Source organism: Schistocerca americana, chromosome X, assembly GCF_021461395.2.
Source record: "Schistocerca americana isolate TAMUIC-IGC-003095 chromosome X, iqSchAmer2.1, whole genome shotgun sequence".
Classification (NCBI taxonomy): domain Eukaryota; kingdom Metazoa; phylum Arthropoda; class Insecta; order Orthoptera; family Acrididae; genus Schistocerca; species Schistocerca americana.
The window spans coordinates 258,485,275-258,497,880 of NC_060130.1; the positions used below are offsets into that span (position 1 = coordinate 258,485,275).

A 12,606-nucleotide genomic window follows, 5' to 3' on the forward strand; every position below is an offset into this window, starting at 1 on the left:
CTAATAATGATGCAGCTAGTTGTTTAAGTTACTTTCCTGGCACTGGATTGTAATTTTTTGTGCATAATATTAGAACATTCTTCACACAAGCATCACATTTATTTGGCAGTTGGGGAGCTTCTCCATACATGACTTTTGTAGTAAATGTCGTTACATAAATAACTAGTATGTAATCAATAAAATTTTCCTTTGTTTGTAACCGCACTGTCAATATGTCAGACTACCGACATTTCGATCACTATTGCAAGTGATATTCTTCAGGATGTTTTTGTTTACTGCTTTGTGGCCAATAGCGACCCCATCTCATGCTAGGGGAAGGAGGTGCTGAATGAGTATGTTTTTTCCCTTTATTGAATTTTGATTCCCATGCAAAGGTTTTAGAGGGTGGGCTGGCAGCAGATTAATATGCCATCTTCAACCTACAAGAGAGTTAAAAAAACGTAATCAGAAGATAACACACAATAAAAACAGGCAATAAAACGGTGACATTTGAAACCTGCAAAATGGCAAAAAATTGTGGAAGTTAAAATATAAAAACACATGGTTGACGATGCTAATTAAGACACACAGTAAGTAGACAGACACAATTAAAAAACATGGCGACAGTCTGGTTTCTGTTTGCAACAATTACAAAAGTGGATGCATAACGCTGAACACTCACATAAACACTGCACTATAGAGTAGACATGAAGATGACACACCACAGCCTAAGGCCAATGTGGGGAGGGGGGTGAGTACCTGGACAGATGAGGGGGAAAAGGGGGGAGCTGATGGAGGGAGAGGACACATAAAAAGGGGGCAGGGTGGATGTGAGAAGGAGTGGGAAAGGCAGAGGAGGGGAAAGCAAAAGGACTCGGGGGAGAGAATGGGGACAAAGAGAGGGTAGTCGGGGAAAACACGATGGAAGGGGTGGGTCAAGAGGGAGCCCGGGAAAAGGACAGAGGTAGGGAGGGGGAGATGAGGATCAGAGTTGATAGGAGGGATTAATGGGGGGAGAGAGGGCATCATCTAGGAGGTAGAGTTGATAGAAGCCACCTTGGGAAAGGAGATGAAGGGTGTAAAGGTGGAGAGTATGTGGGATGCAACAGTGAAGGCACGGCAGTGGGCATGGGTTGGAGAGGAGAGGAGCAACCAGGGGATGGATGGGTGGGTTTAAGTCTGTGGGAGGTGTAGAGGACTTGGATATGTTCAAGGAAAAGGAGCAGATGGGGGAACGGAATCAGGTCATAGAGGATTCATGTGGTGGATGGGAAGCATACATGGAAGGTGAGGTGGAGTGCATGGTACTCGAGGATCTGGAGGGACTTATAGAATTTGAGGGGGGCAGATATCCAGATGGGATGGGCATAACAGAGGACGGGACGGATCAAGGATTTGTAGGTGTGGAGGATGGTAGAGGGGTTCAACTCCCATATCCAACCAGAGAGGAGATTAAGGCGACAGAGGCAGTTGTGGGCTTTGGATTGGATAGAGCGGAGATGAGGATCCAGGTGAGGTGATGGTCAGTGATGAGTTCAAGGTAGGTGAGGGTGGAGGAAAGGCGGACAGGACAGGCACAAGTGGTAAGGGGAAAAATCTAGGAGCCAGAAGGAGTGAGTGGTAGGAACTACAATGATTTCCTGGGTCTTCAAAGGACTGATTTTTAGGAGCTACTGGTTATACGATGTGACAAAAAGGTCAGGGTGATTCTGGAGAAGGCGTTGTGACTGTTGAAGGGTAGGAGTGAGGGTAAGGAATGTGGTGTCATCGGCATACTGCATTAGATGGACTGGAGGGAGGGAGTCGGGGCATATCTGCTGTGTACAGGCGGTAGAGGAGAGGAGAGAGGAGAGAGGACAGAGCCCTGGGGTACACCCATGGAGGGGTAGAAGGAGAAGGATGGCCTGTGGGGGCATGGCTGGGTGGTGAGGGTGGATGGCCCTGGTAGGGATATGGGTAGCTATAGCATCAGTCAAGGTCTGGTGGAGGAAGGTAGCAGCTTGGGAGATGTCGATGGGAGATTGGAGGGTAGGGTTGTGGCGTTCGAGCTGGGTGTGTATGGAGTCCTGGTAGGTATCATAGTTTGCGCGGAAGTAATTGTGGACAACTTTAGGAGGAATCTCAGGGCAAGGAGCAGGGCGGGGATGGTGACCATCAGAGATAATAAGAAGGATGGGGCTTGGTCACTGCCAATTAGGTCAAGGACTTCTGCAGTGATGCGCCCAAGAAGGTTGGGACAGGCTAGGATCACATCAGAAGTGGTGTTGGATTCAGTTGGATGTGTTGGGGGAGGGGAACCAGGTCTTCCTGGAGGGTGGTGATAAAACGATACCACCACTGGAGATCAGCAGGCTGTGTATATTGAGGTCTGCAGCTACCACATACGTGGTCAATGTGGTCCAGGAAATTGTATGAGATGGGGATGCAATGGCAGTTGTAAATGGTGGCACATGTGACGATAATGGTGGGGAAGAAGAGGCTGAGGGTGAGATGCTCGGCGGGATTGTTGAGGAGAGGTTGGAGCCGAACAGGGAGGTGTATAAGGTAGCTGATAGCAACCCCACCATGTGTTAGGGGGTATCGGTTATTGGTGTGGTGGAGGGTGTAAGGGGCTGAGGAGACTGAGAGACAGGGTTGCAGGAACGTTTCATTTAGGATGAGGCATCTACGAAGTGTTGATTGAGGGTGTGGTGGAAGAGGAGTTTGTGGATGGGCAGGGAGTAGATATTATGGTAAATGATACCGTAATGTTGTCGGGCCATGGTAAGGGAGATTTAGATGAGGGTGGTGAAGGGGGTGAAGGTGAAGTAGGCCTGGTTGTGGGAGTAGATGGTATAGATGGTGAGGTGAAAGATAGAACGGGCAGCAAGGACGATTTGAGAAAGGGTGTGGGGGCATAGGAAGGGGTGGATGTTTTGTAGGACAATTTTGATGAAGCAGATGATGTCCTCTACAGTAGAGGCAGGGCGGAGCGAGTTGTTGAGGTGGATGGTATCATCTACAGAGCGGATGGGGACAGTGAGCTCTGGGGTGACAGGAGGAGGATTACAGGAGGGGGGGGAGTCGAGGTTGGGGCAGTTCTTCAGGAAGTGGGAATCTTTGCAGTGGGAACAGGTAGGGGGCCTCTTGCAAGCAGCAGTGACATGGTCGTTATACTTAAGGCAGAGTTTGCAGCGATAGGATTGGAGGGGGGAACGGGAGGGGTCAACTTTGTGGCGTCTATTATACATGAGGGCTCTCTCTGTAAGGAGGCAGTCGATGGAGGAGGAGGATTGTGTAAATAGTCGCATAAGGTAAGTTGGCACAGCATCACTAAAGATTCAATGGGCTGAGTGGATTTCAATGTCGGGATGGGAATTGAGTTCTGCCAACACCTCAGCCTCCGTTATCATGGCAGTGAAGGTCGGCAGACGGCAGGGAGGTTGAGGCTGTCAGGGAGAGGAGGGGTGTTGTAGGGGATAAGGGTGGCCTGTGGGACAAATTGGATACATGGGGTTTTGGAGAGGAGAACCACGTTCTTGCAAGGAATGAGAAGGGAGAGGGGGGCATTGGGGAAGCATTTACAGATGATAAGGGTGAAGGTGCAGGCATCGAGGGATTGAGGGTCAGTATTGGAGAGGATGAAGGTCTGGGTTGAAGGAGATGTAGGAGTGGGGGATGAGGTCGCGTCCATGGGGGTGGGTGTGTTGTGGGGATCAGGGGTTTTCTTTGTGGAGAGGGTGGGGACAGGATCAACATTAGGGCGTTTAGTAGCTTTCTTGGACAGGAATCGTTGGGAAGGGGGCTGGGGGATGGGTTGGAAGGGGAGGTGTTGGGGGGCAGGAACACCCTGAGAGGCAGGTGATGCAGCGAGTGGGGGCATGGGTGTGGCAGAAACTGTGGCATGGCAGGCTGAGATCCGTGCTGGCTGGGCAGCTGAAGTAAGTGGTGCAGTGAGTGGTAGAAATTCTAAATGGTGACAGCTAAGGGTGAAGGAGAGTCGAGAGAGGTGACAGCTGAAAATGGCACAGGAGTAGGGGAGACTGTGAGGGAAGGGAGAACGGGCTGATGAGCTCCATGTGATGGTGGTTGCAGCAGCTGAGGGGGAGGTGAAAATGGTGAAGGTGGTAGGGTGGGCCATGGTGGTAGTGAGCAAGTGGGGGGAGGGGTGAAGATAGTGATGGTGGTGATGGCGACAGCAACGGTGGCAGGGGCAGGGACGAGTAACAGGGGCAGCAGCAAGGACAGTGGCGGGGACAGAAGACTATGGCAGCAGCAGGTGCGACGATGAGGCAGCCCTCAGCGAGGGGATGGGGGGCAGCGGCGACTCGAACAGGGCAGGGTGGCAGCCCCCCTGACAGATGGTGAAGACGGTCTGGCGAATCCCTCCGGACAGCAGCTGTACAATGATGGTAACAGGGGTGACCTGGTATCCTTGGCTGGGAGTGGTGGTGGTGGCAAGCACCAGAGGGCGGGCGGCAGCGAGCACCGGGCTGCAGTGCCAATGGCTGATGGACGGGCTGATGTATGGACTGACGGCTGGCTGGCTGGGGGCGGCAGCGGCGACGGTGTACAAACAAATAGCAGTAGCGGCCGGACACAGACGGTAGCAGCAGGGGCAAGGAGTTCTTCCAAATGCATCGATTCCACTCTGAGTGTAGCCCAGACAGTGTAATCCTCCGACTTGGAAGGGGATCCAGTCCTCGAGATGCTGAATGAGAAAATTTCGTTTCTTATATACCTGCAGACGTGGGTGTTATCTGTTAAAGATGAACGAAAAGGATGTTAGAAGTTCTTTACTGGTGTTTTTATTATTTCTTCTCATTGGTAGAGACCCGACGTTTTGATTGGTGTTTGCATTACTACTTGTGATTAGTGGAAATTGATGAGTGGGTAACCAGGCAGCAGTTGTCACGTGGCGTTGTTTTCCTGCAGTCTAGCGCCGGCTGAAGTGCGCCAGTACTCTATGTACCTTCCGCCGCCGCTGCTGTCTCCCGAACTCCTGTGTGTATTGCTTCTCGTGAGCTGTCGTCCCGTAATGCTGTTATTGTTGGCACCCAACACGTCGGAAGTCGATACTCGCCTTCTCTGTTCATGTTAGCGGATCGCCTGGCTATTTCTATTGCCTCTCTAACCTTCCCCCTGAAAGTAAGAGGTTGTTTCACCAGCACACGAGCTTCGCCAAAATCAATCTGTTTGCCATACTAATACTGGTGTTCTGCCACCACTGACTTGGTGTCTTATCATAGTTGGATATATCTTTCGTGTTCAGATATCCATGTGCTAATGGGTCCTCCCTTCTCGCCTACGTGCACTAATCCGCATTCGCACCTGATTTCGTGAACTCCAGCAGCATGTAGTTTGGTAGCTGCATCTTTTGTTGTGTGAAGGGAATCTCTTATTCTGCTGCTGCTTCGGAAAATCGGCTTGATGCCTGCTCAGTGGAGAATTTTGTCCACCCGTTCAGTGACATCTTGAACATATGGTAATAGAGCGATGTTTTGTGCTTCCTTCTGCTCTCCCCTATAGCCTTCATTCTTCGCCATAGTTTTATCTGCTAGTTTCAGTCCATAACCATCAGCACCAAAAATGGACTTGAGGTTCTGTAGTTCACCCTTCACACGTTTCTTATCGCTTATTCTGTGAGCCCTTTTGGCTAAAGTGTGCAGGGCGGTTTTCTTCTGCGTAGGGTAATGATGCTTTATTTCGTCTGCTAGGATGGCAGTCACGACGATACCTTGACAACAGAGACATCTATCGATATCTTCAAGCAAACCAAAGTATATATTTGAAAGGAGTGAGCCACGGTACCTCTCGCGATATAAAGGCACATGCTGTGGGCATACTGACCCCTCTCCCAAGGTGGCTTCCGCCAGCTCCCTCTCCCTGATGATGTCCTCGTCCCCTCCATCTACCCCTCCTATCAACTTTGACCCTGCCCCGCCCCCCACTTCCCGTGTCCTTTCCTTTGGCACCCTCCCTCCCTTCTCTTCTCTTCCCTTCTTTTTCCGTCTCCCTGTCCCCTCCCTTCCCCCTCTTCCCCCGGGCTTCCCCTCCCCCTTCCTCCCTCCCCCCTTTCTCCCCTGCCCGTGGCATCTCCGCTCTCTCCTCTCCCTCTCCCACTCCCCTTCCTCCTCCTCCTCTCTTGGCAGGTCCCCGGACTCGCACACGCATAGTGAACATTCGCGCGCCGGAGATCATCGCCGTCAGTGTCTAGTGTGTGTGCTTCGTTTTGTGTTTCGTGCAGTTACAACTCAACTGTTCACATGTGCCGTCGCAGTTCTCCGTGTTTTGTGCGCAGTGTCAACAAGTGTTAGTGTTTTTATCGTCCAACGTGAACGGCTTCTTGTTTTTTGTTTTTTTGTAACTACTTTCTTTGCCCGCCATTTTTTGTATTTTCTGTGTCACCTATCTCATATTATTGTACCCCATACGGCTGAAGAGCGGCGTATTAAGCTGCTGCCAGCCCGCCTTGTATGAGGTGCTGAAAATTACAATAAAGGAAAAAAAAAAAAAAGCATACTGACCCCAGAGAGACCTATCGGTTTATGCACGACCAAACTCACATGCTATGCTAGTAATCCGAATACCCGATGCTAGTCTGCCCCGAAATGTATCTCACATCGCTGTCTCACACAAGGAGGTTACAATTCTAATAACATCGATGCCACCATTGTGAATTATTATCGCTGGCTCATGGATTATCGTTGATGCGAATCAACTAGCAACTTTGACATTGACTTGTTTACCAGTAGCGGGAAGACTGTGCCCGTATGTCAAATTTGTTGTGTATGTCAAAATGTAATTGCGTTGTACAGCTGTTATCAATTAACAATAACCAGAGGTTGAAGGGCAGTGTGTCAGCTTTCCAAAATGAAAACCATCGAGGCGAAAATCGTGGTTTTGGGCGCTCAAGGTAACATGATATAGCCTTGTGCTTATGTAAGACAGTGGGATAAGAGCATTAATGCCTGAAATGTCTTTGGAATTTTCTCGAAGTCCATGATATTCGTATTACCCGCGACATATGTTATCTAACTGCACAGCTACTAATAGATGACTCGTTTCTTCGTGGTTAGAAATTAGAAATACTTGTTGCAGTTAAACTGTACGATGGCCACTATAAGAATATATGGAACTGATTGTTAAATTTACCATATATAAATCTGAGACATTTCATTGTTCGTGCGTTTGTTGATACAGTAACCATCAAATCGCACCACATTTTGACGTAACTACTATTTGCACGTAGATTGAGATTCATGGAACTAACCTTGAGAGCAATAATTTGATAGTATTCCCTCATCTCGCTTCTTCATCTTTTAGGATTTCGTAGATATTTTCTTTTGCTGATCTTCCAGTACACTGTACCTTGTGTGTTTCGTTTCTTTCAGTTGCTCATGACATGCGAATTGTCCCCACTTTCTTTTCTGTGGCATTGTGGAGAACTAATGGTGTGATGTAACTGCCAACAAAGCTAAATACTATGCCAGCTATTATTATTTCCTGTTGTACAAAATTTCAGTTTTAATGTGATAGCTATGTGTACAGGAAGTATATGAGTTCATTTGGCTTTTTATCCAAACTCCATATGGACTGAGGGGCACACTTCCCAACTGGGAGAATTTTGTAAGCTTCTGGGTGTAATCAGTGAAAAGTACTGAGAGAGGTGGCACACATATTGGGACAAACGTGTCATATTCAGGAGGACAATGGTTCAAAGCTGCATATGGGCATCTAGGTTTTTCGTGAGTTCCCTAAATCACTCCAGTAGAATGCCAGGATAGTTCCCTTGAAGGGGCATGGACGATTTCCTTCCACATCCTTGAACCATTAAGAGCTGGTACTCAGTCTCTATTAATGTCAATGAGATGTTGAATCCTGATCTTCCTTCCTTCATGACAGGTGCCTATGACTCTCACCTGAGGAATCTAAGGATAACAACAAACAGGTTGAACTATGTTAGTGCATATACTAGGGGAGCTGACAGGTCCTGTCTTCCTGTTCTGTGTGAAATATATGTGCCAAGTTTGGAGTCCATCCCTTACAATATGCTATCGTTCCTTATGCCAAGACCTATGTTGATAGTGCTATTAGTGCCATTGTCTATACAATTCTTGATTATTCATGCCACTATTGATAGGTTGTTTAAAATCAAAGCATGCAGCACCACTGTTCAGGAAGAATGTATAATAATTCTTGATGTAACAGGTACAGAAATCAGTAGCCAGGCATGTAACCACTATTTTAGCTGTCAACTTTACAAGCCCTGGTTTATTTTACCTGTTGTACCAAGATTACACTGTTAAAGTTGTCTTTATTTTTAAGTAAATATTATTTTATTAGTACAGATTCACAGATCCAAGTAAGGAAATGCTTTTTTGAGCAAGTAGTTAACAATATCATGCAACCTGTCAGTTATGCTATGTGACACTGTTAACAGCTTTTCGTGAGCTCTGCATCTTCATTACAACTATAATGCTATGTAATAACGCATATTTTAAGTATCAAAAATATTGGAGCCTCCATGGAAATATGAGGGTTTTGGACAGAGACATTGTTATTAATGCCATGAAACAGAACTTATTGGTCAGTGGTTGGAAAATAGGGTGTTTTTCAGCAGGGACATAAAGTACAGAATGTGGAATGTATAGAAAATAGTTTGCCATGACACATTTACTGTCTTATCAACTCAAAAACTGTCAACTTCCAGTGTGACTTACAGGTTAGTGTGTCATCCCAAGCTTCATTTCAAAAAAAATTGGGGATATAACTGGTCAGAGTGAGATGACAGTAAGCAAACTTTGCCACATCCCTCTGCTGCTTTGTAACTTCTCATACAGTGTCTTCAGTTTTTTTACTGCGTACATTCACATGTATGACATTGAATTGGCTCTAATGCAGAAATTTCTGGAGAAAATAGGAAAACGCAAAGAGATGCTGATCATCTGCTCTGATTTCATTGGTGCTGTGAAGTAATAACATAAACAAAACAGAGAGAATAATTCTGAGCTTTTGAGACCATTTTTTTTAATTTATGGACCAAATGAATATGGGTTGGTGGGTAAGTGTCAGATTAAAAATCCAAACATACAGGATTGGATCTCCAGTCCTTTTTTTGCATTTTTTCAATTTTTTTGTGTCTAGCATAGCTTTTTCATCTTTGGCAATGATTTATAATATTAAAAATGCCAAGTGGCATCATGGTTTGAAATCCACAGTAAACTGTAGGTCTGCCTTTATAGAATATTCCATAATCTTTTGGGTGTGCATCCAGGACAGTAACATTTCATCTTGCAATTTTTGGCTGTTGACCATACAGCTGTCCTCAAGGTGCCTCACCTCAAAGATTACTGTACGATTGACACATGAAATTTCAGGCGATGAAATATTGTTGTTCTGTATGTATACCCAAAAGATCATTGAATAAGCAAAGATCACTTCAAAGTGGACCACACCTAGTAAAGCACTTTTGCTTCTGAGGCAACCTTTGTGGTGATAACAATTTTACATTTATAAGAGTAAGGGGTATCATTCAGGTGAGCATGAGGATATTTAAGGGTACAAAGAAGAAATGTTTTATCGCCACTGGATACTAACGATGTGTGCTGACGTGCCTCCCCCAAACCCTCCTGACACACACACACACACACAGCAAAAACTGGAACAAGAAAATATGTCTGCTAAACTTCATACCCCAACCATGTCTAACTTGTGGAATCAGATATTGGCGTGATGCTCTAGTCTAGCTCAAAATGTGTCATTTCCCATGGACACAGTTTTGTTTTGCAGGAAGACCACTCCAAAGTGTGTGTTTATCATATGTCACTTTTGGGATACTAAATTTTATTTGCTGAGTAGGTCAGTTCCTTATTTACTTAGGGATATAACTCGATTTAGCTGGAAGAGGAATACATGTAGTCCTTATATAATCAGGCCACCTTTATAAATAACCGAATATAGATTTTACTGTGTGTAAAGGCTCTAGTTTTAGATTTGAAATTAGACACATCATGCAACAGAGAGACCTCTCCTCCTGCAGCCCTCGCAATAAGTTACTGAAGTTTGTGTGTCCAGTAGCTGCCACACTGTATTTTTGCTCCGTAAATGCTCAGTGGAGTCACTCAGTTTGTCATTACATATTCATCATTGGATTCATAAAAAACCACATTTGTGTTGGAGTGCCTATCAGTAATCAGTGTGTACAAGAGATGAGAATAAATAATGGATTGGTTTTTATATGCACCCTTTTTGCTATTGCAGTCAGTGGGATGCTACCTGTTGCCACTGATTCGTGGTTTTCATTCCTCTCTTTCATAAACCCATGTAATGCATTTCTGTAAGACAGGTCTTCAGGACTGGACAGAATCCATAACCTGATGTACAAGCATATTTGCAAAGAGTTAAATTATACACATTCTTGTGAACTGCATTCATAAATGACTGCAAAGAGAATATCCTTGAAATAGGAAGCCAATTTAATCATTTCTGTCTTGAATGGGATTTGTTTTATGGGTGTTGAATACTAGTCTGCCTTGCAAATAGCTGTAAAATCTTACTCATGTAAAACACTACTTGGCACCACCACATCTACGTAGTGTTTGTGTTGGAGTGCCTATCAGTAATCAGTGTGTACAAGAGGTCAGAATACATAATGGATTGGTTTTTATATGCACCCTTTTTGCTATTGCAGTCAGTGGGATGCTGCCTGCTACCTGTTGTCACTTATTCGTGGTTTTCAGTCTCCTAAGCTCAGGACTGTATATCCTCATCCTGAAATGAATTTAGATCATAATTCTGAATTGTTGATCAATTCCAGTCCCTGTCTCTTCTACTTGATAATGTGTATAGGTGTCACACATTCAGTAGCTGAAAAATTACTGTTACAGTTAATGCTCTCCAGTTCCTCTGTAGTCACACGTGCGGACCTGATTGCACAATTATTTTATATTTTTAAAAAATTTTTAACTTATCCTGACTAGATTACAAGGGAAATATTTACCTTGCTGACACCATGCATATGCTTTGATTTGATATCGTGAAATTAGCAGTCATAAACCGCTCACTTAAATACAATATGCACAAAATATGTGCTGCAACAAGAAATCACATTTGTTAGCTTCACTAATTCACAACCAGACTACATTATTTCATTCTAACATATATTTCAGTCTGTGTGAGAGATCAGTGTCCCAATCCCTACATTTCCAAAAATTAGTGCCTAAGGAAGCAAAATAAATATTTAAAGTATTCTGTTTTGGCTCTGTGCATGTACAATGTCACTCACTGCATCGTTACATCTGTTCATGTCTGGTATCAGTAAGTTCACTGCACATGTTACAGATGTACATTATGTACATCTGCATAGATACTCCACAAGCCAGTATGAGGTGCATTGTGGAGGGCACCTTGTACATGGAAGCATGTAAACGTGTAACACTTTTTCTCTCTCTCAGTTTAATATAGGGTTAGACGGAACATTTTGTAAAAAAAAAAAAAAAAAAAAAAAAAAAAAAAAAAAAAAAAAAAAAAAATACAGTATACAATAATAAAGGATCAGCTGAACCTGCTGACAACAGATGTCAGCTTCATCCCATAACATAATCAGGTGACATATGACATCGTGTGTACACAAACAAAAAGAGAACATAACACTAACAATAATTCTTTTCCATCTATATTACTTTTTGGAATGTAGGTTATGTGGCATACTGATCTGTAATGCAGCGTGAGGTCTACGATGCACTAATAGTTGACAGTTTAGTTTAGTTGAGTTGAAGTGGTATCAAACACGTCAGTTAATTCAAAATAAACAGCTTGTTTCTATTGAGGTATGTTAGATCACTGTTAAATGAGGTCAGGGTTTTATGGTTCTAGGTCTGCTTCAGCTGTTTGTCACTGGCAAGAGGACAGTCATAGTTATGTGAAAAAGAGTGGCTCAAATCAAGTAAAATAAACTTTGAATGTATGTATAAACTGACCACTCAACAGTGGCATGTTTCCATCCAATCATTCAGACAAATTAAGATAATTTTCTTTAGTTTAGCCTAATATGAATCGTAACCCTTTCACACATGACTATTTCCTGCATCATGAAGACACTGTATTGTAACATAGTTGTTTGTATACTGACCTGAGTATATTCAATGGTTTGACTGGAGATATGCGCTCTATTTTGAGCAACAGTTGGGTGAATATACCACAGGTTTTAAAATTTGATGGGGAAACATGACTTACTCTCGCATACATAAAAATTCTATGTGTGGATTGCACTTTAATTCTTCAAATGGTTAACACATTTCGGCAGACTGCCATCATCAGGTATGTCGTAAGACTAAAGGGAATAAACATGGGATACACGTTACGGATACACATTACGTCCGATCCCGCCCGTCTGCTTTGACCCATGTCGTCACAAATATGGCGGAAATGACCATAAACAATGATTCCAACATGGCGCATATGAAGTCGATACGTACACATTAGGAGGACGAAAATACATCGAAAAACAAACACACACACTTTCCACAAAAAGCCTGACGACACTAATAGGACAAGTGCGGGAAAATGGGGTGTTTTTGGGTGGGAGCAAACTAAATATAAACAAATTTTAGACACCCACCCCTGTACAAAACGACGAAAAAAACC

At 44.4% G+C, this 12,606-nt stretch overlaps 1 protein-coding gene across 1 annotated transcript in view; it reads left to right on the plus strand.

Annotated features, from left to right (window-relative positions):
- Nucleotides 1-6,719: 6,719 nt before the first annotated feature.
- Nucleotides 6,720-12,606, plus strand: part of LOC124555690 (ras-related protein Rab-31) — a 91,284-nt gene continuing 85,397 nt past the window's right edge. The window contains exon 1 of the mRNA XM_047129692.1: nucleotides 6,720-6,874. Within this exon, the coding sequence (XP_046985648.1) occupies nucleotides 6,832-6,874 (43 nt within the window). The 5' untranslated portion in view covers nucleotides 6,720-6,831. The remainder of the gene's footprint in view (nucleotides 6,875-12,606) is intronic.